This window comes from Acomys minous (genome assembly GCF_964271855.1).
Source record: "Acomys minous genome assembly, chromosome: 14".
Lineage (NCBI taxonomy): Eukaryota > Metazoa > Chordata > Mammalia > Rodentia > Muridae > Acomys > Acomys minous.
The window spans coordinates 90,475,686-90,503,097 of record NC_140496.1 but is presented as its reverse complement, the minus strand read 5'-3'; the positions used below and the strand labels follow the sequence as shown (position 1 = coordinate 90,503,097).

Sequence of the window (27,412 nt, the reverse complement as noted above, 5' to 3'; positions counted from 1 at the left end):
AAGCACTTTGTGTCTTTCATAATAAAGTGTAATTCTTAGAAAAAATGTTTTCTTGGGTCTGGCTTTTTCTGTAGTTCGACATCTCTGCTTTTTGTAGGTGAGTTTATTCCACTGGCAGTTAATCTTGTGCCACTTCCTCTTTATCCACATTGTCGTGTTTCATTGTCACCCTTTAAGTGAAGCAAGTGTAGGGCTTCAAAAGTTCCACTTTTTTTCTCCTTTCTGGAAGCTCTGTGTAAAATGGTGACTTTCTGCGTCAGGACACGCATCCTGAGTCTCCAGCGAGTGAAGCGCTGCAGACCCAATGTGGAAGCTTTGATTTGTTCTCTCCTCCGTCCTAGTGTTGTTAGGCCTCTTACCTCCAAACTACTGTAGACTCCAGAGTATATTGTATTGTTTGGTTTTGAATATATTGTACTGAGATACAGTGATGTATTTTAAAAACCAGGAAGCAAAAAGCAAAAGTGTGGTGTACCCACACTTTTATCATTATTAGTGTTTTCATTTGCTTCCTGTGGGTTCAGGTCATTTCTCTCCCAACACAAAGATCTGTTTTGACCGTGTCTTTTGCTAGTTCTATTAGTTTATGAATTTCACCAGCTCTTCTTTATTGGAAAATGTTGGTTACCTTTATTGTCAAGGAACATATGCAATTAAGGCACGCTCTGCACCAGGGCCTTTTCCTTTAGCACCCTGGTCCTTTCATGTTGTCCTTTTTACAGCTTCTGCTGTTGGAAGCTAACGCAGCCACAGGCCCACTACCCCTTTCTTCTGCTCTCCCATACATATGAATGTAAGCGGATATAGATATCATGACCTTCCCCCTTGACCTTTGGGGAGTCCTTAATTTAGGGTTACTTCTTAACACTCTGTGGTTCTGTATGATCGTTTGTTTGTGGAGACAGGATCTTTCTACCTTGCCAACAATGTGTGCTTTTCTCCTGATCCAACATGGATATTTAAATTCCTGGATCTATGTGTAGAGTTATATAAGCCAGCTTTTGAAAACTTTCACATTTATTTCTACAAATATTTTCTCTTTTCCTTTTTTTTTCTAGTACTTTAAGTTACAAATACAGAAACTACTTGATATTGTCCCCAAAATCACTGAGGTAGTGTTCACTTCTTTTCTGCCTTTCCTCTGTGTTTTACTTTGTATAGTTTTTTTTTCCAGAGATGGTCTTAGAATTACCATTTAATTTATCATATCATATTGATTACACACAAACACCTTAGAATCTTCAAATGTGAGTTCTAGACCATCAAAATTAGCTTAATGGGAAGGTTATATCGAGGGCATTACAAAAGAAAGATGCATTTCATATTTCTTTTTTAAAAAATAATTTATTCAGATTTCATCCCAAGTATTATCCCCCCCTTACTTGTATCTTCCTGTTCCCCCTCACTCCCTCTTTCACCCTATTCCCCTTCCCCAGACCTGTGACAGAAGGGGCCCTGCTCCCCACCATATGGTCACAACCTGTCAGGTCTCATCTGGATAGCCTGCTTCCCCTTCCTCTGAGTACCAACAGGCCTCCCCACCAAGGGGAAGTGGTTAAATAGTGGGCACCAGAGTTCATGTCAGAGTCAATCCCCGCTCTCCCCACAACCGTGGAGAATGTGCTGTCCATTGGCTATATCTGAATAGGGGGTCTAGGTTTACTGCATGCATTGTCCTTGGTTGGTACAACAAAAACTGAAGTGACAACACATGCTGGTAAGGATGTGGAGAAAGCAAAGCACTCCTTCATTGCTGGTGGGCGTGTAAACTTGTACGGCCACATTGGAAATCAATCTGGCGTTTTCTTAGAAAACTGGGAATAAGGCTACCTCAAGACCCAGCTATTCCACTCCTTGGCATATACCCAAAAGGCGTTCCACTACTTTGTATAGTTTTTATTGATCTTTGTTTCAGTTTATTGATCCTTCCTTCTAGAATCTCCAACATACTGGTAAGTCCATCTGGTGAAATTTCATTTCAGTTCTAGGATGGATTTCTGTTTGTTGAAAGGTCTTTGTATTTTGCTACCGATATTCTCTATCCATTCATTATGTCTATCTTTTCCTTTATATTATCGAACATACTTTTGTTAGCTATTTTAAACTCACTAGACACAGTGTCATCATTGTGTCTTCTGGGACACAGGTACCTGCTTCTTAGTAGGTGTCAGTGTTTTGTTCATTATCGATATCATGATGTGAAGAATTTGCACGTTTCTCTTTTATGCAAGGTTCAGTTTTGTCACACTAGGCAATAAGATAACTGTTGGATTTCTGGCTTTATTAAGATGGATTTAGAGTTGCCCTTACTTTAAGATGTGTTCCTGACTCTCATAACATGGTTTTTCCATAGATTGCTATACCCACATGTGTAGAACATTTTCTGGTGTCTTCTCAACTCAGATGGTTGCACCTACACTTTCTTTCAGCTCTGTTTGACCTCTGTAATCTTATCAGAGCTTTTGTAGCCCAACAGCTCCTTCCCATTGAGCTTTTTGGGATCTTTGTTAGCATTTCACCAGTGAGCAGAGGTGGCCTGATTGCAGACTTTTCTTCTATTTCATTTCTCTGACACCCTGACCAATGAGATTGCTGCTCTTTATTTGGGCTCCACTTCCTGTGGCCTGGATTAGAAATTGCCTTCATTATGAAGGTGAACTCGGAGCTCACTGTAACCATGAAGCCTGCATCTCTTGTTCAGTGTCTTAGACTATTGCTATACCTCATAAGTACTCATGAATATGGCAAGATCTAATAGTGGTTAACCTATAGTGGCTGAAATTTGATTTGTAGTGATTATTAAAGAATTTTTAATTGATGCGCAAGACCTGTAAGATGCTATCAATCATTTTAAAATACAGTGTTCCAGGGCATTTGTGTATTTTACATGTTGGCTAGCCAGCATTTCTCTACAGCTTTACTTTGAAACTTTCTCATCTTCCCAGAAGAATGCTCTGAATCTGGTAAATAACCACCCCTTCCCTAGTTCATTCCCTTGCCTAGCCTCAGGCAAACACCAAGGTGTTCCCCTTTCTGAGAATTTGCCTGTGGTTCGTTTTTAATGTGAAGAGAATCATGTTACTGGTGAGTAACCCTTTCTGTCTGGTTGCAATAGAAATTATTTAGTTTACCCGTTTTGAAATACAAAAATCAAAACTCTCATTGATGATTTTAAGGCATCCATACATTTAAGTAGACGATAAACATTTTTGTAAAATTTAGTTGCAATAGAACAGTGGACTATATTGCAAAACCACCAGGATATGTGTTATAGGCCTTATATGGAATATAGAGATGACATTGAAAAAGAAAATATAGGTTTTATGGTAGAAGTTGATTTTAAGTACCACTTTGCAGGATATGTAATATTTAAACAGGATGGTATCTCAGGATGTGAATAGATATATAAGATTAAAATAGCAAGGCATTGTTACATTAATGTGTGTGTGTGTGTGTGTGTGTGTGTGTGTGTGTGTGTGTGTGTGTGTGTAATAAGCATTCACATGCTTTGGAAGTTGGTTTTTTCCTTCTCGCATGTAGTTCTAGGGATTAAACTCAGGTCGTTAGGCTTAATAGCAAAAAAATTTTGCCTGCAGAGCAACCTTGCTGGCAGAGCAAGACATAACTTCTCTATAGTAAAGTGTTTGGGTTGGAACATGCTGATAGTTGTGATGCTTATGGACATGGTATGGTATGATATGATATAGTATGATATGATATAGTATGATATAATATGATATAGTATGATATGATATGATATGATATGATATAGTATGATATAGGGTATGATATGATATGATATGATATGGTATGATATGGTATGGTATGATATGGTACCATCATGTGCTGAGTACCTGGCCTTTGGTCTTTATTGCATGAACCACCTAGCAACGATCTGAAAGACACTGAAGCAAAAGAGACTTTGCCATGGAGGAGAAGCGGTAGGAAGTCTGTTTCTGTCAGAGTGAGACAGTAAGGTCTGACCCAGGGTGCGGCCATGGAAACAGAAAGGAAGGCCATATACAAGAAGAAGCGTGAAGAAAGAACTGAGCAACAACAGAATCCTTAGCTGGATTTGTCTGAGGGTGATGAATTTGCAGAAATTAAGGAGGCAGGAACTGGGCTTATTGTCAAGTAGTAAACTAACTGTGGACGTTAGGAGTTGACGGGATTTAATGTATCATTAACCTGCTCTATAATGATGTCATTACATAAAGTTCAGGGTGCCTCTACTGCTTCCCCCTTGACAGTTTTGACAGTTCCAGTCTTGTGTTTATGTCGCAGGCTTTGGGGCGCATATCTTGTTTTGTTTGGTTGATTTTGCTTTTTGTTCAGTTGGAAATTCAGTAGCCAACCAAGTAAAAGCCAGTGCAAAGTACAGTGCTGTGACTAAGAGTGTAATTAAAGTTACGGTACGGAGTTGCCGAGATAATTAACCCATGCCCCACATGCCCTCTGTTCCCACAATGCTTACCAGGAGGCATTGTTTAGCCTGTTGTTTTTCTACCTACCAAGTGTTTGGATTGGTTTGCCTTTGCTCTAAGAGAAACAGAGCAAAGAGAAGCACAGACGTGCAGCATTTCTTGTCGGCCTGTGACTGTGTGTGGTGGCTTGCCTGGCTGATCTGTGAAGTTCTTCAGCTGCCCTGCTGCTGTGGCCTCAGCCTGGGGAGTCTCACCTTCTCCTGCTTCTCCTCCTGTGGGTTCTCACCCTCCGCTGGGTTGGCCCAGGCCTTCCCCTTCCCTCATCGCATGGCTAATTGAAACCCATTCATGGCTCACTTTTGCATCCTCCTGTTGGCCAGCGCCTTCCGTGGGCCTGACAGGATTCAAGGAGCAGAGATGTCAACCTGACTCTCTCCATGTTGGAAGTGGCCTGAAGCCATTGTGGTCATTGTTTTCAGTCTACCACAGCTCTACACTCTGAGTTCAGACTACGTCGTCGCTCTTGAGCAGTTTTGTTTCTTTGGAAACTGACCTAGTAGGAGAGTTGCTTTCTGATAAGTTAATGAAGGTTAGAAAACACCCAGGTAACACTTGAAATCTGGTTTCCCTGTGACACAGGACACGCCATGCACTTGTACCATGGGTTCCCTGTGACACAGAGCACGCCATGCACTTGTACCATGGGTTCCCTGTGACACAGAGCACGCCATGCACTTGTACCATGGGTTCCCTGTGACACAGAGCACGCCATACACTTGTACCATGGGTTCCCTGTGACACAGAGCACGCCATGCACTTGTACCATGGGTTCCCTGTGACACAGAGCACGCCATGCACTTGGACCATGGATCTGCTCCAGGCAGCATTATAGATAAAGCTCAAACATGTTTTAAGTTTTAGTTGAGTAACTGGTTTCGGAGAGAATCTCTTTTATTTTTCCTGTCCTTTGAAACTTACCATAGAATTTTTTTTTTAAAGCACTTGGCTTAGTATCAGTATTTTACCTTTTCATTTGAATTGCCTTGTAAATAGCTCATTTGAAATTCATGCCTTGTCAGGGACCTACTCTGTTCTTAGGCTTAGTGTAACTCTGCAGACAGATGGGTCCACCTGGTCATAAAGGTAGGAACAGAAAGAGCACTCAAGAGATCAGAGCGGAAGAAGATGCATTGCAACAAGGAAAGAAAACATTTGGAAGACTCCTCATGTGTGTCTCCCCAAGGGAGGCAATGGGATTTGGCTGGAAATGTGTGCATGAAGGCTGGAGAGACTCCTTAGTGGATGCAGAGGGAGCCTTTTCCTGCTCCTGTCACTGTGACAGCGTGCTGCTTCGTGTGTTAGCATGCTGGAAATTGGCTGACTGGCAGAATGCCTTTACTGTGGAGAATTTAGCATTTATAACAAGATTATAAGAAGCAAAGATCACGCTAGGTCACTTAGAAGAGGGACTTGGCAAATGCGGCTGGTTTAAACCAGCTCCTTGCCATCTTCTCTGGAGAGTCTTATCTGAAAAACAAATATAAAAACAACCAGTCAGAGCAGGAATGTTAGCAGTTATCCCGGCAGACAGCCCTCACCCCCCACCCCTGCCCAGCCACCAGCCCAGGAGCTTAACCCTTTAAGATCCTACTTAACATGGCTGCAGAAATGGCTTAGCTGTTAGGAGTGCTTACTGCTCTTGAAGAGGGCCACATGGTGGCCTGCAGCCTCCTGTCACTCTAGTTCCAGGGTTACACTCCTCTTACCTCTGCCAGCACGCATGGTGCACGTCCTCACACGCATGGTGCACGTACATGCTTGTAGGCAAAACACTCAAGCCATATAAAATAAAAATAAAATAAAGGAAAGAAAATCCTATCTAGCAGACAACATTATGAATAGACTCATTCCAGCCAGAACATTTGAAAAGCTTGGAGTGAAGATACTTTAAAATGAATAACACTTAATGTCAATGGGAAAATCACACTGCCCATTACACTAGTCCAAGGGCCGTAGGCTGGGCAGTCAGGGAAGCCGGCTGTATCTGTCAGCTTGAGCAAATGACTCATTCCCTCAAATGCTCAGTTCTTCACATGGACTATATTTTCTGGGCTCAGTATAACAAGTGACATATGTGAACATTACCTACGGTTCCTTGGTGATGGGAAGCAGCCCTATCACGCTTAGGTCTTTCTTTCTCCGTGCGAACCAAAGCACCTCCTGATGCCAGAGCACTCGTGTGGTTTCTCCTCCTTAGCATAACTGGCACCTGGGCTCGGATAATTTGTTGTTGGGGCAATCCTGAGCCTTCCAGCATGCTTGGGTCACTTCTAGAAGCTGGTAGGACCAACCATCCAGTTGTGTCAGCACAGAATACTTCAGAGAATAACTTCCAAATCTCCCCGCCCGCCGCCCCCAGGAAAAACACAAACGTTTTCAGTGGTGTACAACCACTTCAGATTCAAATATGGTAGACTGTCCGTGAATGTAGCTGTGAAATGTATCTGCCTTGGTCACTGTTCTATTGTTGCAAAAAGACATCATGACCAAGGCAGCTCTTATAAAAGAAAGCTTACTTACAGTTGCAAACATTTAGCCCATTGTCATCCCTACAGAGCAGGGCCCCCCTCCACCACCCCCCACCCCCAGCAGGCAGGCATTGGAGCAGTAGCTGAGAGTTCTACATCATGATCTGTAGGCGGAGAGAGACTGGGGGGGGGGGGAGGGGGGTCTTGGGATAGGCTGTTGAAAACTCAAAGCCCACTCCCCATCCCCCCCCACCCCCTCTACCCCTGTGACACATTTCCTCCAACAAGGCCACACCTCCTAATCCTTTTAATCCCTTCAAATAACGCTGCTGACTGGTGACTAAGCATTCAAATAGATGAGCCTATGGGGGCCACTCTTATTCACACCACCGTGAAACATTTACTGTTTGCATAGCTCTGTAATTTATCATATTTGTTAGGCTGTTTGACGAGTTGACATGTGTTGTATCTCCAACTCACTAACAAGTTTTGCATGAATTAACTAGCTGAATGTTTTCTGTGGGTAGCTATCCTGTTGTATTGGCACTCCGTCATGAATGGGTGCCAGCTCTCAGTACACCTGTTCGAATTCACCAAGTGGCTGTTCTGTGTAATCGGCGTGATGCTCCCAATGAAATAATAATGAAAATAGAAGAAGTGGAAAGCTAGTTTATGCAGATCTCAATGTGGTAGTGTACACACAAACATTAATTCTTTAAAAAAAAAATACTTTCAGAAATCAGCATCTCTGATAAAAGTAATTGCACTGCCAACGTTCTTCATTAGTGCAGCACACTGTCAGGAGGGGGGCACACTGTCTTCTAGCGCGTGCCTTCTGAAGAGGGATCAGGTAATTAGACATTTTAACTCAGTCACACTTCGTACTTTATTTGCCAGTGTCAGGACATTTGAAATTCCAGACAGCCTCTTTTTCTATTACAATATTATCTCTAATATATATTAGATAAAATTCCATATCATTGTACATATCTCTCTGAGTTATTGCAGCAATCCTCTAATATTTAACTTATAATTGTAGAATAATAATGTGCAGTTATGCCAGAGCATTTTACAGACTTCCTGAGAGTGGTTTGCAGAAACAGAAGTTGCTGCCTCTGAGTGTTTACATGGTGTGCACTGTGCGTGGTCATAGCCCTCAAAAAATGTTTTCTCCAAAAAATTCCCTATGGAAAAGCAGCATCAACATTTTATAATTTTATCTTTAGCAATTTATTATCCATACAGAGTATAAAACAAAAGTGCTGTGGAAAGCCCCCTTTTCCTGTAAGTCTACCCTTGGTGCTAAAAAAAAAATGGTACATCAAAATTACCCCCAAGTGACACCAGTTATGGATACTACAGTGTTGAACCACCACCCCACCCCACCCCTGACTCCCAAGTGTGTCTTCTAGCAGGTTCCTGATGGTCTACTTTTCAAGAAACAAAGTGTGGTTTTCTGTGGGTTAAGATCATTTTAATGGGTTTGGAAAGTTAGAGGTGGTTTTTTTTTTTTGAGGGGGTTGCTTTTTTTCCCAGTGAAATCTAATAGCACAGGAAGAGTTTTGTTATGTTTTTGTTTTGTTTTTGTTTTTGTTTTGTTTTGTTTTGTTTTACGGCAAGTCAGCATCCTATATCTCTGAGCCTAGATGCTATACATTTACTGACAGGAGTGCTCCTGACTGTCCTTGACGGCTCACGCCCACCCACCCCCCACCCCCCGCAGCCCCCTTCCCCACCTCATGGCTTTAGGGTTTCTCTACTTAATCCAGCTGCTTCACCAAGATGCCCCAGAGTCAGATTTAGTTACTAGGAAGATTGCCACAGGAATGCAGGAAACAGTCCACTCAGCATTCATAGACTGTGTCACATACTCAGGACGTGGTGGTTTCATACATTATGCCTTGTGTAAAAAACACAACTCCCTGGATGTCTGTTGAGACCTAGCCACATTTTCTGCATCTCTTTACCTGGTGTAAAGATCCTCCTAAAGCCTCGAGGTTGGGGAAGACAGATGAAGAAATGAGACCTGGGCTTGTCTCCCATTGTGACTTAAGGTCCTTCCTCAAAAGCACAGGAGTGGGCAAAAGGAAAGTCGGGGGAAGGCTGAGGAAGCAGGGGTACACAAGGGACTTTCCCCACTGCTTTTCTAATCCCCAGTTCCAAAGGCTTAGTCGATATTTCAACATTTTAGATATAAAACTTGCTTTTGCAATCAATGCAAATATTGCTCAGTGATTCATCATTTCCAAGTGACTCTTGGATTCTTTTGACATTTTAATTTATAATTATGAATTAGCACTTACATCACCCTAGAGTTGCTGTTGTCTCTATAATTACTAAGGCTCTCTAAGTCAAGATTCTAAGTTACCCCAGTGTTCCTAGCACTTCTTTAGTGACTTACAGATCTACAGTATTAGACACACATAGTCTAGAAACCTTGGGGAAGGGATGTTACTGTGACAAACTGCTCAGTTTAGTAGTTTGTCAAGTGTTTAAAGTGCAGCAATCTTCATTAGGGCTATGACTAGAGTGTGGACCAGGAGGATGCCCTTCCATCTGTTAAGTCAGGTTGCTGCAATCGAGTCTTGTTTATGTTGAGTCCCCACACTCAAATGCCTACAGAGCCATCCAATTTTAAAAAATAATTTTTATAATTTTAAGATTATAGTATAATTACATCATTCCCCCTTCACTTTCTCTAAGTTCTTCCATGTACCTCCTTTGCTCTATTTCAAATTTTCATGGCCTCTTTGTGTATGTGTGTGTGTGTACGTCTGTGTGTGTGATACACACACACACACACACACACACACACACACACACATATATATATATATTCCTCAGTACAAAAGGTCAATCTGCTCCATCCGTGCAACGTTGCTTGTATGAATGTTTCCATTGGCGTTGAATATTCAGCAGTCATTGTGTACTTCTCTGGGGAAGACTGTTTCTCCTGCTCTCTGCATTCCTTCTGTGCCTATAGTTCTCAGGCTAGGGTTGAGGCCTCCTGAGCTATCTCTCTTTCATATTAGCATGTCTGTTGGGGTCATCCTTGTTCAAGTGTGCACATAATCAATGACATAAAGGTACTGAGTGGGTTTTGATAGTTTAATAAGGCAGTAGTGCCAGCTCAGCCTTAGAAGATTGTTTTCTGATCATTAGGAAAGAAAAATGCCACCCAGAGTCAGAAGGATGGTGTAAAATACTGTGGAAATTAATTAGTGTCCAAAGTCACATACCCAGCAGTGGCAGAACCCTGGTATTTTGAATGACTTTATACCCTTTATTACATCAAGTCGATATTCCCATTTTAACTACTTGTCTATATGTGTGTGTATATATATATATATATATATATATATATATATATATATATATATATATATATATATATATATATATTTAGTTACAGCTGTTTGGATTTTTTTTTTAAAGAGAGAGTCTTACTGTATGGCCCTGGAACTCACCGTGTAGACCAGGCTAGCCTCTACCACACAGAGATCTGCTTGCCTCTGCCTCCCAAATGCTGAGATTAAAGGCATGTTCATCGTATACCCAGCAAATATTTTCTTTTTAAATATGTGTGTATATTTAAATTATGTATTTGTGTGTGCCTGCATAAGTTACATATGCTATATGTGTGCAGGTGCCCTCAGAGGCCAGAAGACGGTGTCAGATCCCTTGTAACTGGAGTTTGACATCCGTGAGCTGCCCCACGTAAGTACTGGGAACTGAATCTGGGTCTTCTGCAAGAAGTGTCGAGCACTCTTTAACTGTTGAGCTGTCCCTCCACCTTGTGTTTGAATATGTTCAGCCCCTCATCCCTCCCTACCCCTCGCAAATCTGTGCTCCCTAGAGCTTACAGCTACTGCTTCCACTTTAGTTGCTCCTGTGCCACTGGGACTGCTCAGGAGGTCCCCTTGCATTCTAGCCGGCACTGTCGCTCAGTGCTACAGCCCAAGAACGTTCCACTGGAAATGAAGCCTTGTGCTATGAGATGTTTTCATTGATGTCAGGTTGAAAGTTTTGACTGAGACTAGACAGTACACTGGGTTGAAAAAGAACAAAGAGACTCTTCTTATATTGGCACAGGTACAAGCTACAGGGTGGGCACAGCAGCCCTGCTCCGTGTTGCCATGGGTCCAGAGTCCATCTGCTCATGTGATAGAAGCCAAGGTTTCTCTATATTTGGTTTTAGCCTACATGAAATGTGATTTTGAGGTACAATCATGTGGTTCTTTGTGTTTATCAGGGCCTCAGGGGGACTGGAGATAGCTGGGGCTGGTCATACTAGTCGCTGGACAGAATTCAGTGAATTTGAGGGTTACGGGTTTGATATTCTCACTGCTGCTTTTCTGTTGCACTTTTTGGAGTTACAGAATTCCCACTGCACTTTGACAATGGCAGAATGACTTTCACTGGTCCTCACAAGAGAGCAGAGGGTGGCATTCTGTGGCTGTCTTCTGCCTCCCACCCCAATGTAATGCAAAACAGTATCAGGACCTCCTTTGCTTCTCAAACAAGTCTAGACAGTTCTAAGACCATCTCAGAGTTCATGAGAAAAAAAAAATGCTCAAAAGGGATAAGACTGTAACCTGTTGATAGTTAGACCATTGTGAGTAGAAATGGCCACAAGACTGTATCTGCACATGATTTGTACATAGAGGTAAGACCAGCTGTATCAAGCTGAGGACATGGTAGTCTTAGCAAGGGGGTTTGGATCCTGTGATCCCTGCTGTGAGAATCCTATGCCCAGGAGGAACTGCATACACCATGCCCTCCTTCTGAGGTCTTCTGAAGACATTTGTGTTGGTGATATATGCAGCCTAGCCCTGTATGAATGCCAGGGCTATGGGATTTTTATGGTTCCTTCCTGTATTACAGTTTTGACTTCTTTTGTTTTTGTGTACAGTTTCAACATGGCAGACGACGATCCCTATGGAACTGGACAAGTAAGTCCTCATCTCACTAACAACTTTGTTTAAATACATTCATGTTCTAAAATACACAGAGGCAACACTAATAACTCAGTGTCAGGCAAAGCCTAACTTGGTAACTCCATATATTTTTTTCAATTTTTCTGTTCTTCCAGAGTTTGAGAGGGTCCTTTCATATGTTTTGTTTGTTTGTTTGTTTTGTTTTCCATAACATTGTAAACACTATAGGCCAGAAAATAGCCACTGAGCCAGTTGTGGTGGTGCATGTCTGATCCACCTATTCCATATGATGACCTGGTGTGTAGTGTGTGTGTGTGTGTGTGTGTGTGTGTGTGTGTGTGTGTGTGTGTAAAGATAGCTAGTGAAGGAGGTTTCTAGGGCTACTATTCACATCGCTACAAACCTGGTGACTTGAGACAATAGAAATGCATCCTCCTTTCGTAGGTCTGGAGGCAAAAACTCAAAATGGTGGGCTGGCAGGGGTGCTTGCTGCCTCAGACAGCTTCTGGGCATGTTCAGACAGAGATCCTTGGCATCCCTTGGCATCCAGCCAGTGCATCACACCAGTCACAGAGTCCACTGCTGTATGACTTTCCTCCCTGCCTTATAAACACATCGCTCTTCGGATTGAGCGCCCATCTCTGTTTAGTGTGAATTCATCTTAACTTACAAAGGGAAAGGCTGCATTTCCAAACAGGCACACATGAAGGAGGAGAAGCACTTATGAATTCAAAATATTTTTTTTCAAGGGGACTATAGTTAAGCCACCGTAGTCCATGGGAATGAGTGTGTTTTGAGAGCAGAGCACCGTTTTATTGTCACATCATCGTTGTTGTGACCACTGATGTGTTAGCACTTGTGGCACAGCTAATAGTAGGATCTCTGTGTCTTCTTTTTCCTCCTAGCCTTTATGCTTAAAAAATTCAAAGCCCATGGAAGCATTAAGCAGTGTGATGAGTCCATGTTGGTTATTGATACTTTTGTTTTTCTAGTCTCCCCATAGAGAATGTTTGAAACACAGAACTATCTTCTTGAAAGCAGTTTCTAGATGCTAGCGTGATTACAGTGGCAATATAAAAAATGGACTATAATGATCTTCTCAATTATCGAAAATTCTCGTGTCCATTTGCTCCTTAGTTAATTCTTGAGACTATGTTATGTACAGAACATTAGCATCCTAAAGATGGAGAGACAGGTGATATGCAGACTGATCACAGGGCTGCATTCTAACTGGAGGAAGAGGGCCACACGGTCCATTTTCCGTGGAGGTTGCTATGGTTCAGTGAGGGAAAGGAGCACTGAGAAGGGGTCACTGTGTGCTCCTTTGGGGGGATGAGCAGGTAGGATCACTTTCCACAGGAAATCTAAGCTGAGCTTTTAAAGCTACAACCACTACAGAGACCCTGCTTACCAAGGTAACCCGCATACAACATGGGTACTCCTTCACTTTTAAATTCTGGTGGTAAACATCTGAGCCTATCATGTCCGAAATTTATGCATACAAAGAATCAGCCAAAAATAAAACTGAAATTGAAGTACTTTTAGGGATCTGCTGTTTCTATTGTCAAACAGCCCATAGCAGCAGTGAGAGCTGCAGTGGCCATCTTGTCCTCACCGGGCAACATGGATTGCACATCACACCACCAGTCTCTCTCCTGATTCTGTTGTAAAAATGGTGATATTGGGTAAATCTAAGAACATTTACTTTTATTGCAGCATAAAAGAGACCTGGCAACTTAAATTATCAAGACCCTTTGTTTTACCTTTCACTTTTAATGTGCTTCTTCTACAAAGGCCAACTCTCACCAACGTGAGGGCTGTTTCTGCTTGGTTTTAAACCATGCTTTCCTGCCTCTACACAGGAAATCCCATCAACCAGAGATGGTCTTTTATGCCTCAAAAGTGTAAAACCTGCCGTGGAAAGTCATTTTGAAAGTTTCTTGTGTGTGCAGTCTGGGCAGATGAGTAGCAGCGGTGGGCATGCTCTGATATTTCAAATTTGGGGAGAGCCGAGGTCCTGGAAGGTTTTTGGGGTTTTTTTCCCCCCTGTCTTGAGCCTTAAGTTTGTCTTTTCTAAAGTTTGCATTCTTCAGGGAAGCTTCCTCAGTGTTTTAGCACATACTGGAGCGTGTTCTCCACTTCTCACCAAGTAAGCAGCACAGTGTCTGCCTTCTCTGGACTTTTCCCTCACCCAAGTTCTCGCAGGCACCTGCAGGGCCACAGTGAAGGATTTCTTTTTGAGGCCATGCTTTCTGCTTAGAGATAGAGGACACACTGTGTGGCCTGGAACTCACTGACGCAGGATATAATTTGCCATTCTGTGTTTCTTTGTTGGCGCACGGTGAATGGTATGGGTGAGCTTTGCTGTTAAGTATGACGTGTAGCACACTGTTTGCTTCTCAAGTGAAAATTTAGCATCCTTCAAAACTGGATTGAAGTGACTTTCATTTGAACCTCACATCTTAGGGGCCAGTGAGATTTTCAGAGAGGAAAGTGCTTATTGACAACCTGAATTTTACCTCCCCCATTACACAAACACACACTCACACTACAGACACACTACACACACACACTTACACTACAAACACACACACTCACACTACAAACACACACACATTATACACACTCACACACACATAAATGAAATGAAATGTAAGCATTACTCTTTCTCTTGATTTAACTAGACATATTAGGATTTGGGTACCCACGAATATCCATTGGTTTACTAATAAGGAAAAACTAACAACAACAACAACAACAACAAAAACAAAACCTCAGTTCCAGCTTACAAGCTGAGCAGAGAAAGTAAATAAATACATTTGGATTTCATGTTGCCCACAAACATTTCAATAAGCAGCTTCTTACGAGTGAGACAAATTGTAAGCTTATAACTATGCATGTGAATTTCTAGATGAACTGAAAAAAATGGAGTAATTATTAATACTAACATATCAAGTAGAGCTTAATTTTACCAAAACATATTACATGTCCACTCTTTCAATTGTGTTAGTTGCATGTTGTTCCTGTAACAAACTCCCACAATCTTATGACTCGAAACAACACAAATGTCTTCTGTAGGGTAGAATAACAATTCCAAAGTCAGGGTGCCGGCAGGGCTACACTCCTAACAGCTTTTATCTCTTGCCTTTTGAGCCCCTAGAGGCTGCCTGTAGTTCCTAGACACCTGCCATTCCAGACTCCTGCCTCACTCTGATCTCTAACTCCCCTAAGTAGGACACCTGGATATTCCAGGATAATCTGTCATTTAATAGTCTGACATCAATGGCACATGCAATGTGTCTTTTGCCATGTAAAACATAGATTCTGGGAAGAATGTAGGTTCTGGGCAGCAGCATGTTGACATCTTTGGAGCCAGTGTTGAGTGTATCACTCTCTACTAAAATTCCAGGTATTTTATGTTGTAGTTGAAAAATGGGGAGGCACTGGGCAAGGTGATGGTGGTGTAAGCTCTGTGTTCCATTTGTTCAGTTGCATTGTCAGGTATTTTGTAAGTTGTATAAGCACTGTCTGTAAGTATGTATTTATTTTTGTTTTTCAAGACAGGGTTTCTCTGTGTAGCCTTGGCTGTCCTAGACTCGCTGGCCTCGAACTCACAGATATCCACTTGCCTCTGCCTCCCTAGTGCTGAGATTAAAGGCGTGCACCACCACACCTGGCTTGCCAACCCAGTTTTTTGTTTGTTTGTTTGTTTGTTTTGATTTTGGTTTTTCCAGACAGGGTCTCTCTGTGTTAGCTTTGGCTGTCTTGGACTTGTTTAGACCAGGCTGGCTTTGAACTCACAGTGATCCGCCTGCCTCCGCCTCCCGAGTGCTGGGACTAAAGGCATGCGCCACCACATCCAGCACCAACCCAGTTTTTCACATGGGTACTGGGGCTCTGACCTCAGGTCCTCATGCACGTGGAACAAGCCTTTTATCCAGTGTGCCATCTCCCCACGCCCTGGGATTATATACTCCTATTCCTAAGAGGGTGCAAGGTTCAAATGGCTCGTTCAGCAAATATTTCTGAAGTGTCCACCATGCCTGAAGCTCACTTGGCTCTGAAGATGAACAGCTAGTGAAATCCACCAGGTCCTTGCCTTTGGGAACAAACCCCGTAGCTATTACTCTCCTCAAATTCTTTTGTTCCCTAAATTCCACACACAGCAGCCTAACTGGGTCTCACTCTAAAAATCCTGATTTCTGGAATCCTATTTTTAGGTTTTCATTTCCGGTTTTCATTCTTTTAATTAGTTTCTGGCTTGATGTAGTAATAAAATGTTAGAAAAGGAATTAAAGTATTTGTACTTTCTTCTTTACAGATGTTCCATTTGAATACTGCGTTGTCTCATCCAATATTTAATACGGAATTATATCCACCAGAAATGCCACTGCAACCAGGTAAAAAACAAAAAACAAAAAACCAGACCCCCTTTTCCTGTTTTGCTTTCCCTTAAAAATAATATTTGGGGTTAGGAGCTAGGGAGATGTGGTCCAACTCAAAGTACGTATGTGTGAAGTTACTTTAAGGGGGCCTGTTACTCTGTGGGTGCTTGGGACCAAACCCAGGTCCTCTGGAAGAGCCACAAGCGCTCTTAACCACCAAGCCATCTCTCCAGCCACAACAGCCTCTTAAAACTCAAGGATGTTCGTAGGAAGGAAGTGGTGATTCGAGTTTTAAAACCATCCTTTCAGTATGCTTTCTGGAAATGTGTTTCACAAAAATGCCTCAGCTTACTCACACATTGTTTTAGCAAGTGTGGTTTCTGGTCTCTGTACGAACACTCCAGCACGTTGTCCTCACTGAGTGTGAGGGCTTTCCCTTTCTCCACATTTTATTACCTTTTTGTGCCCCTCTTGGCTTCACTGCAGCTTAGACAGAGCCAGTCACAACCGCTCAGTTCTGTATCTGGGGCTGATGTTGTGTCAGCCAGGTTGCTAGGCCCTGGAGAAACGGTATAAACGTCACTTTTACGTTCCGATCAGATGACACGTACAGAGCTAATCTTCCTAACGTGTCATGTCTTAATTAATGAATCCACAAGTTGTTTAAGGTCTTATGTGCAGTAGCACCGGACCTCACTAGACTCTTTATCGCTTGTCTTCTATGTGTAGCCTTGGTGTGATGGCTCTTCTTACTACTTTGTTTCTACGCTCACATCAGCTGTTGGCGCTGACCCATCTCTGGCAGCACTGCGCTGGCCAACAGAGATTGTACATAAAAGCGCTTGTTGATTACTGAAGTGGACAACAGGTGCTCTGTATATTCTGGATTTCCATGTTTCATGTGAACTTTATTATCCATGTTTCAGGTGAACTTTATTCTTTTTTTTTTTTTTTCATTCTTGTTAAAATGACTATGGTTGCCTTTTATCGCTTAAGTCAGAAAGTTGTCTGCTTTTCCCTCTTCAGACAGACATGGGAGGAAGGAGAGTTAATGTGCTACACCCTCCTCACCATCACCAGCAGAAGTTATATCACTGAGGCCTGTCAACCTTTACCCAAAAAAACGTATTTCCTAAGCCACTGCCACTTATCTGCGATCTTGAGCTGTCCAGTGTGCGCGCTAGGTCAGCTTCCTGTGAGCACATAAATGCAGCAAGAGGCATCTGTGTTTCCTGTGAACTTCTAAACCCTGCCTTCTGAAGTGTTTTCTTAGTATTGCTGCTTTATTGAGAATGTTCCCCACGTGGCTCTACCTTCAGGAGAGGCACACATTTCTATAAAATGCCTCCTGAATATTAGACAGAATTCTGAGACAGATGATTTTTCAAGTGTGCTTTCCTTTTCCTTAGGTTTATGGGTTTAGAAATAAAATTATCAAAAGAATCATCCCAGAAAATAGTCTCTGTTCATATCATGGTGTTTGAAAATCCTACTGTATTTTCCTATTGTTACTAACCCTTCATTTTTACTGGCATTTCTTCCTCTGTTTCAGTGTGTTGTCCAGTTTTATAGTCCAACATGGGCGGAGCATTTTGTTCACATTTTAAGGGAGTAGGAAGGTTAGCTGAGCTAATATTGGTTTGTAATTTTCGTGTAGTTTTTCTTCAATCTCCTCAAATTCTTAACATCTCAAACTATTGGTATTTCCAACCATGTGTTGGGCACTCTGTAACAAGGGACAGCTGTCAGGTCTGTGTCATTTTGCTACGATTTAATTTTCTCTATACAATGGAAGTTCATTTTCCTGGCCCAGAAATGTGGCCAACAGAAAGTTAGCCTTAGAGACGCTATCTGCGTGTCACGATGTCTAGTGTTCTGCTTGGCTTTATCTTGAGTATGCTGTTCTAAGTGTAAACGTGCCCACCTCACCCGGGTTTCACACAGGTAAGGAAAGTGCAGAACACAATCCCATAAGTGTTTTTGGGAGAGCTGGTAAGAAGAAACGTACTTGGAGCCTAACGTCAGAGTGATTCCCACACCTTCATAATTTAGCAACATCTTGTCCAAACACTGCTTTTCCCCCTGGCCTGGCTTCATGATGGGCACGTTAGGATGCCTGGAGGAAGTGTGTATTTGTAATGTCATCATAGAACCTGTATGACATTCGTAGCGTTTCCTCAGAGAAAGTTAAGTTCTAGCCATTTTCTTTTTGGAGTTTAAAATTACAGCTACTTTTCCAAAAGTCCAAGACGTCAAGGGATGAATCTCATGAGACAGAAGATGTAATTTGCTACTTTACTGCGCTGACCAGTGATAACCAACTACTTGCCTTCTTGTTTAGCTTCAAATGGGCTCCCCAGCTGTCTGCCATGTACAGTTTTAGTCTTTAGTATGACCTGATCAGTCATAACATTGAGAAAATAAGATATATTCTCTTTGATGTTACAGTTTAGTTAGAATTACAACCTGAAGTTTTATCTCTTCTCAAATGTATTTATGCAAAATAAGGCTTAAGCTTCAGCTAATAGAGTGAGTTTTCAAATGAGCATAGAAGCATTCCTCTAGAAATATTGTCAGTTTCAAGTCTTAACTTGAATTCAAACAAATACAAGATATCTAATATGTTTGTGTATTACACAGCGATTGGTTATCATACTGTGACATAAAAGCCAGCCAAAGTCCTTAGGGGAATTTTTATTATAACATTTATATTTATGTTCTCAGAAGTTGTGGTTTTTCTTTGAAATTTCAAGTCAGATGTTACTGGGAAATAAATTAAGTCTTTAGGTCTTTTTCATAGTAATTAATCGGCATGCATTTATCTTCAGTTACATTATTTTTGGTATTTTATCATATGCCTGGGCTGTTTTAGAATAGAGTCCATATGATGGCACACGTATAAAATGTTAAGCATTTTATATCAGCATCCAAACCTATGGGTACAATGTCAGGGTAACGGTGCATGCTTTTAATGCCAGAATATGACAGGAAGAGCTCTGTGAGTGTAAGGCCAGCTTGGTCTACATAGTGAGCTCCCGGCCAGCCAAGGCAACAAACAAAACAAAACAAGCCATGGATAAGAAAGAAAAGTTCCTCCAGGTCTCACAGAGGTCGAGGAACAAGCCAGTTCCTCGGGCCTCAGGTAAGGGAGAGAATGCAGAGTCGGTGGTAGTGTTAGGAGAGGCAGGCGCCCAGAATCACCCTTGCTCCCTCCTGTGGGTTTCTGTCTTCAGTTCTTCATTTCACATTGAGCAGTTCTCTTTGAGAAAGGAAGGTCCTTGTCTACTGATGAGGGCCACCTGACATACCCTAGCACCCAGAGGTGCTCACTGTCTTTAACTGTATTAGTGTTCTAAAAAGCCCGCTGAGAGAGGAGAGCCAAGGCTGCCAACATTGTACTCTTTGCCAGCCTCAGACCTTTTGTTCAGTCCAGCAGTGTATTCTCACCATTCAAAAAAAATTTTTTTTTAAAGCCATGTATTTATTGTTATTCACTTAAACTATAAAACTACTGTTACAAATCAGTGGAACTCGGGGCTGGAGCAATTAGTCAGCAGTTTCCTGTGCTCACTGCTCTCCCTGAGGCCCCAAATCTGGTTCCCAGCACCATGTGGCTGCTCACTAGCACCTCTAGCTCCAGTTCCAGGGCATTAGATGTCCCTTCTGGCTTCCTTGGGCACCAAGCAAAACAGTCATAAAAAAAATAAAATAAATATTAAAAGTATATATATTTAATATTTCAAATAAGAACACATGATATCTGTAGAATCTCACCTATAAAATTGATTTGAAACCTCTACTTAAAATGTTATTTCAGCTGGGCGCGGTGACACACACCTGTAATCCCAACCCTCAGGGAGGCAGAGGCAGGCGGATCACTGTGAGTTTGAAGCCAGCCTGCTCTACAGTCCGACAGCCAAGGCTAGATAGATAAACCCTGTCTTCATAAAACAAAACAAAACGTAATTTCGGCTTTTGACTCTTTTGTATTTCATAGCAGATTCTAGAAGTCTCACGGTTTTTGGTTTTTCCTGTGTTGTGTTTGTTTTTAACAGATGGCCCATACCTTCAAATATTAGAGCAGCCAAAACAGGTAAGAATAAAGGGGCGGGTGTTTGGTCATGCTGGATCTCTACGCCTAATATGAAAGCTCAGGCATTGAGTAACAGTAGTTAAATCTCATGACGGAGGTGGTTTATCTGGACAATCAACAGGCTGCGGTGTTATGCAATGACTTCCTGTGACTACTTTACATTTTTCTTAAGCATTCTTCAGATGGCTTTGAAACGTCAGTTAATTATAAATCCCTGGTGCTCTCGTCCAGGCCTCTTCCAGGGAAAGCGCTGGTGATTTTCATTTCTAAAGGGATCCTCAAGCACAGGGTTCACAGCTGCTGCTACTCTCACTTCCATGCCCACAGGCGCTTCCCCTCCCCTTTCTCTGCGTGGAATGTGCAGCCTAAGGCATGAAAAGCACTAGTAGGCAATAATTAGACCGGACTATGGGGCCCCCTCCCCCACACCCCTGCTGCCTTTAAGCCCAGCCTCCTCGGAGCAAGGAGAGGACCATTTTGTTTTGTTTTTGTCTGACTCTTACCTTTCCTACTAAATATTGTACAAAATAGCTCTAGATTGAAATGGCCTCAAAACCCTGTGTATATATTCATTAGACGTTGTGTAGCTCTAGCGCTGTAAGAGAGAAGAGAATCTTTAATATCTGCTGATATTTCAGTTATTATGAAATGTAAGTTATGGTATAATCTCCCACAGAATCATCTCATCCATGTGACGCTGAGGGACTGTACACCTGGCCTACTGATTTATGTTTCTAGGGAGTTAGGAGAGTGCATGTGTCATATGTGTGTTGTGTGACATATTGAGAGCACACAGGGCTGCGCTGTAGAACTCTGATGTGGCCAGCTGTTAAATAGTAGAAACATCTTAGTGGTGGCCATGCTGGTCTTGTAAACTGAACTCACATGGAAGTGTTTACTTAAAGACAGGAATGCCGCATGGAACTTTCTGGCATTGTTCTGGTTGCTGACAGGTGGCCTCCCGACTCCCCAGACTGCACATAACCCTTGTCCGTGCTCCGTTGCTGTGTCCATCTTTGTAGGGGTGACTCCTCACATGCAACCACCAGCTCTTTCAAAGCTCTCTGCGTAAAGTTGCATTCCCTGAGATTCTGCCCTCTAATCTGGCATCTTGGTTAATGTGTTAGCCCGTAATATTTGGTTAGTTCATAAAACTGATGAGTCTAAACTGTACCTACACATCAAAATATTTTTTCAGATCCTTTTTAAAATCACATCCATTAATTATTTTTTAATGTGGGGTGTGATGTGTGTGTTTATGTGTACAAGCATGTCTGTGGAGGTCAGATGACAACCTTTGGGAGTTGGTGCCCTCCTACTCTGTGGGTCACAGCAGGCTTTGTGGCAAGCATCCTACCCACTGAACAGTGTTGCCAGCCCCAGAACCTTATTTCTCTAAACATAACACTATGATACGCCTTTTAATGGCAGTTTGTTATCACAAACCCTAAAGTCATAGTTATTTATGATTTATTTGAACATCTAATATAGTTCCAGAATTCAAATTTTAATTCATTACGTGTGAATCTATAACACCTTATGTGCATAAAACATTGTGTTTATTTGCCAGTCTGATTTCATTTTGATATCTGGCTTCAGGGAAAGTAAAAAGGTTGTCTGTAAGTCAGACTTTTTGACTGGAGAGACGTAGCCTATCTGAAGTTAATGACTCATTTTAAGGAAATCGAGTTCCTGAGATGAATATAGGATAGGTGGTAAACATTAATTTCAAAATAGAAAAAGTGTGCTCAGAGTATGTATTTTAAGGCATCTTATTTTTACATTTTTATTTAATTTTAAAATTTAATTTATTTCTGAGACATAAATCTCTGTAGTCATTGCCGACTTTATACTGGTGTCAACTGTTAAGATGACAGGTGTAACCTACCGTGCTCAGTTCAAAAGCTTCTCACCAGCCCAACAGAACAATAGAAATTTCATCTTCAGAGTAAATGCTGCTTTGTACAGGGCTTTAGATACTCTAGGCAACCAAGAATAATACATAGTATCACATGCTATACAATGAAATCATGTTGGCTACAGTGTCAGACATCCCCCTCCATAAGGTGTGAAGGTATATATTTTTCCAATGCTGCAAAGGAATTTTTTGATTAAAGATAAGGAACTGCTATGTTAATTTTGGGGGTTAGAAATGTTCTCTTTTTTTTTTTGTGGGTGGGGGTGGGGTGGGGGGGTGGAAGAGGGGGACATTTGGACACAGATTTTTTTCTAGGTCTGAATCAGCATAGATTACTTATCTTTACACTATCCAGTTCCACTTCATAATTCTCTCTCTCACCTATCTGATTTTGTTGTGTTGTGCTGTGTCTTGTTTTGTTTGGAGTCAAGATCTCACTGTCTAGCCTTGGCTGCCCTCAAACTCACAGAGCTCCATCCACAGGCCTCTGTCTCCCAAGCACTGGGGTTAACGGTATATGCCACCTCATAGAGCTTTAAACTGATGGTGTGTTTGAATTTTCTCAGTTAGGTAGCTCGCCATCCTTACGGTGAGCCATTTTGTGGAGCCAGCTGTGACACATGCTGTTGTCTGGCTTTGGAGTTATTAAGTTCAAGTATTGTCCAGACCGGATCCCAATTACATGAATATTGACAAAATTAGTGATCTTCTTCTTCTTCTAAGTGCCAAGAAGACTGCCAAATTCACAGCGATGCAGCATGCGGGCACACCAGTCACACAGATCACTGTACTTTAAAAGACAAATCTCTGGGCTGCTCAAGCCTAGCTGTCTGTGACAGAGCAAACAAAGGAGCTCCTTTAAATACTTAGCATAACTCTTACTGATGAGAAATGGAGAGCTCAGGGGGCAGCCACTGGAAGTGCAAGTCCTGTTGAGACAAACTGTAGCACACTGTGTCCAGAGGCCTAGCGCCTTCATCAGTCCTACTCAGCATATGAAGAGCTGGCAAGGGGCTGAAGATGGGTGCCTGGCTTCTCTGCCACAGCTCCGATGCCAGCTAGCATCATTTCCATAATAACTTCTAGGAGGTGTTGCTTGTCCATCCGCACAGCGGTCTTCCACAGTGTTGTATGTTTAGGAGCCTGTAAGTTTGTCATTCTTGCCTTTGGTAATTACTGCTGTGTTTTTTTGGTAATTACCTCTGCAGAGGGGATTTCGATTCCGCTATGTGTGTGAAGGTCCATCCCATGGAGGGCTTCCAGGGGCCTCGAGTGAGAAGAACAAGAAGTCCTATCCCCAGGTCAAAGTAAGTCTGACGTCTACTGCTCTGACTGGCCAACAGCAAAGCAGGGAGAATTTCCAATGAATATGAATGTGATGCTTCTTTGCCCATAAGCAGAGTGTTTACATGGCTATGACAGTTTTTAAATATAAATTCATCCCATGGAAATGACAAATCTTCAAACACCATTAACATCTCCATTTAATTAAAATGGTTCCAGCATCAAATAAGAGAAGTTTACTACGTCTCCAGTGATCTTAAAGCCGTCTTGTAACCTTAAGGTTTTAAAAGTGTATATTCTCTGGTATTTCAGTAAAACTTTGAGCCATGTGTCATGGTGCATACCTCGAATCCTTGGACTTAGGGGTATATGGGCTAGGGTATCAGGCGTTCAGAGCTAGCCTCAGCTAGATAGCAAGTTTGAGGTCAGCCTGCTCTAAGAAAACCAAGCAAATAAAGGGTGTCTTTGAGACAAATCCCAAACACTGGGTTTACAGAGATTTCATGACCAAACAGTTGACAGAATATGTAGGCTATAGAGTATTATCATTTAAGATCATAAATTCACACCCAAAGTGATGAACTGAGCAGGCTTTGAACAGGCTTATTCAACTGCCCAAATGTAAAGACACAAATACCATTAGTGTGTATTGCACACAGCGTTTCAGCGTTTGAAAGGAGATATGCTTAAACACCCCACAGAGAGCCTGGCAGGGCCCACCCCCCCCCCACCCCTACCCCCCCCCATCCCCCCCCCACCCCCGTGCAGCCACTGAGAATGCATTCCATAGCACAGTAACGGGGATGGGGGTGGTGGGGAAGATGCAAGGGTGGGGGGATGGGGGGGTGAGCTTGGGTGCACTTCCACCTCCTTTAGCTTCTTATACTGTTGATTTGAGAATATCTTTCCCTAGTTCAGCGTTTTTATTTTCTTAATCCAGTGCCACGTTTCAAAGACTGACAATGATTTTTTTTTTCAGGGAAACAATAACAACTTGCAATTTGTTCATTTGCAAGTTTTTACTTATTCGGTACTTAAAGCTTAAGACTAAATGCCACCGGCAGTAAAAGTTAACCTGACTTTTGCCTCTGTCTTTCCGCTGGCTTGTTGTAAACTCACTTGCCCTCAGCAAAATTATAACATTGGAAAATTTCTCTTTGGTTTTGCCGGCCTTTTCATGGTTCCGTTGTAGTTGATTTTTTTTTCCCCGCTTTTCATACCCTACTTCCAGGCTCAGGCCTCTCTAGTTTCTTGCCCTCTGTCCAAAACAACAGAGACATGCCGTTCTTTGTCTTTCCGGTGATGCTCAATTCCTGGCCAGGACCCTGTGAGTCGTGTTTTCACTGTAAGACTCCCTAGCTCTGGTTGTGAAGTTAAAGGTATTTTCTTAGTAAAGATCATTGGATGTAGAAGTGCAGCGGCTCTAGTTCGTAGAAGGCCACCGTGATATTAGACAGCGCTTTTCTGAGAACTAATAGAATGGAGATGGGGTGAAGAGATGATTGATAGGGAGGGAGGCGAAAAGAATCAGCATCAGCTGTCATGATTATGAGAGACAAGAAGTCCTAGTCTGAGATGTCTGTTAAGTGTACCCGGGGGATGCTACTAGTATTCCCGGCACAGAAGCCTGAGCACCAGGCAACTGATGGGGTCTGGAACCAGTGGCCCAAGAATCTAGGATTGGCAGGGCTAGTGTATGTGCTGGGGTAGCTGAAAGCAGGAGAGCCTGGAGTTCTGATGCCCAGGGAGGAAAGGGCAAGAAATGAAGAGTGCCCCAGGCTATGCTGGGACAGAGGAAGGAGGAGGGAGCGAAGGAGAGGATTCTTTGTGGTGTTTTGTTCTCGCAGGCGTCTGTCTGACTAGATACCTCCGTCCACACTGAGGGGAGGCCTTCTACCGGTCCACACTGGCCAATCCCCTCTGGCAGTTCGCGCACACAGTTCGCTTTCTGTGTCTGTCCACTGAGGTTGGCCGCACACGTATTATTCATCAGGACAGTCAGTGGCTTCCAGGCCTTAGAACCTAGGAGAGAAATGCAGAGCAGAGCACCAGTAAAAAACCAAACAGTTTATTCCACATCACTGATTTGCCACGTTTTCCGTCTATTACCTCTTGTAACATTTACCAGCCCTGAGGAGCTGAGGTGTGGAGTTACCTGGCTCTCCCAGTGTGTGTAGCTGAGGGACCAGGGCCCAGGAGCTTAGGAATAAGACGGGAAGAACTGTGGTAAATCAAGGCAAGGAGGATGAGAATTCTGGACAGCAAGGAAGAAATGGTAGCAGAGGGCATCAGGGGTCAGATCTAAAACTTTGTACCTGTGTGTGTGTGTGTGTGTGTGTGTGTGTGTGTGTGTGTGTGTGTGTGTGTGTGTTGTGTATAATATTGTGTGCATTTATGTGTCTGTATCTGTGACAGGGTAACTTGTCAGCACTTGTCAGCATTGATACTGACTGTAACTACCAAAGAGCTGATGTTAGGAAGACAAGGAGGGTTTCTCTGTGTCACCTTCTACAAAAAAAAAATATAAGCTGTGTTCTATTCATGAGCGCCTTACTTCTGTGGCACTAGAATTCCATGGTCCAGTGTGCAGGAAAGATGAGAGTGTCTGTAGAATTATGTTTCCGGTGGTATCATGAAATTACTGCACATCCACCCATAGTCTGTCTGAGAGGCGGACACATGCACTTCCTGAGATGTGACACTTCCGTAGCCTTGCACATGCAAGGCTGTCATCTGTAGTGCAGGCTCTACACTATCACAGGTAAGATATTTAGGCTTCCTTTTTATCATCACTGACAGCCTCTGTCTCTCTGAACTCAGTCTCTGTTTCCCTGCTCTGCCTCTTTAAGCACCCCAACACTGCTGTGCCTGGGGATCCACCCTAGAAGGTTAGTGGGTGATGTGCCACCATGTGAAGGTGGCAGTGAGGGTGTCAGGGATGTTGAAAGCTTTCGGAACTGGTCGTGACTTGGGGCTACAGAAACCACGCTGTACTTTACAGAGCTTGTAAGCTTATATCTTGTTTGGGTGTCTTCACATGAGCTCCAGGAATCTCCCAAACCCAGCATTTCCTAGTAGAAGTACTCCCATGCACAAAACTCCATGGCAGATAACTGGGACGCAAGTTCTGCTTGGACACCCTTGCACTGCGGTACCACCTTTTCTGGACCTCAGACCACTGCACCCTGTGGTACTGCACATGTTCCTTTCAGGAAGTTGAGAAGGAAGAACCCGTTTTGCTCTCTGCTGTCTTCCCGTCCAAGTTGTCACATTCTTTTTATTTCCTCTCTTTAGTTAATTTCTCTGGGATTACTATTGCTCTCTCATGCGTGTAGTCAACCTTTTCCTGGGACTCAAGCATTTGCTGCACAGCCTTTGGTAGCACTGGATTGTAACTAGTCTCTTTTAAACTAACCACTTCATAAGACAGAATATTTTAAGCATGCAAAATTTAAAATTCTGTGTAACAAGCGCCATGTAGCAAAATGGAAATTTAATAGATAGTAATAGTTTACCTATTTGCTGTCTGTCTGTGTCCTTCTCTGTCTGTCTGTCCCTGACTATTACACAGGTACAGTGGAACCCCCCGCTCAGCCACTGCTCTGTCTTCTTTCCTTGCCCATAGAAAAACCGTTGTTCGGAACAGTTCTTCTCTGAGATGTTTTCATATCTTTCTGCATAAGTATACATACGGTCACAACTAAAATCCCTTTCAAGGCAGTTCCTTTCTATTAGCTTTAACCTCAAGTTTTTATTGTATACGATGGCTCCTTTTCAAACCAAAAAAAGGGTTAAAACTGGGTCCTGTGAAGATTAGACACTGATTTATTTGATCCTGTCTGT

General features: G+C 42.6%; 1 protein-coding gene across 1 annotated transcript in view; it reads left to right on the top strand.

Moving 5' to 3' along the window:
* NFKB1 (nuclear factor kappa B subunit 1) overlaps positions 1 to 27,412 on the top strand; it is a 114,261-nt gene that overhangs the window by 12,432 nt on the left and 74,417 nt on the right. The window contains exons 2-6 of the mRNA XM_084755909.1: positions 10,599 to 10,669; positions 11,865 to 11,904; positions 16,211 to 16,289; positions 20,330 to 20,367; positions 23,494 to 23,592. Of these exons, the coding sequence (XP_084612035.1) occupies positions 11,872 to 11,904; positions 16,211 to 16,289; positions 20,330 to 20,367; positions 23,494 to 23,592 (249 nt within the window). The 5' untranslated portion in view covers positions 10,599 to 10,669; positions 11,865 to 11,871. The remainder of the gene's footprint in view (positions 1 to 10,598; positions 10,670 to 11,864; positions 11,905 to 16,210; positions 16,290 to 20,329; positions 20,368 to 23,493; positions 23,593 to 27,412) is intronic.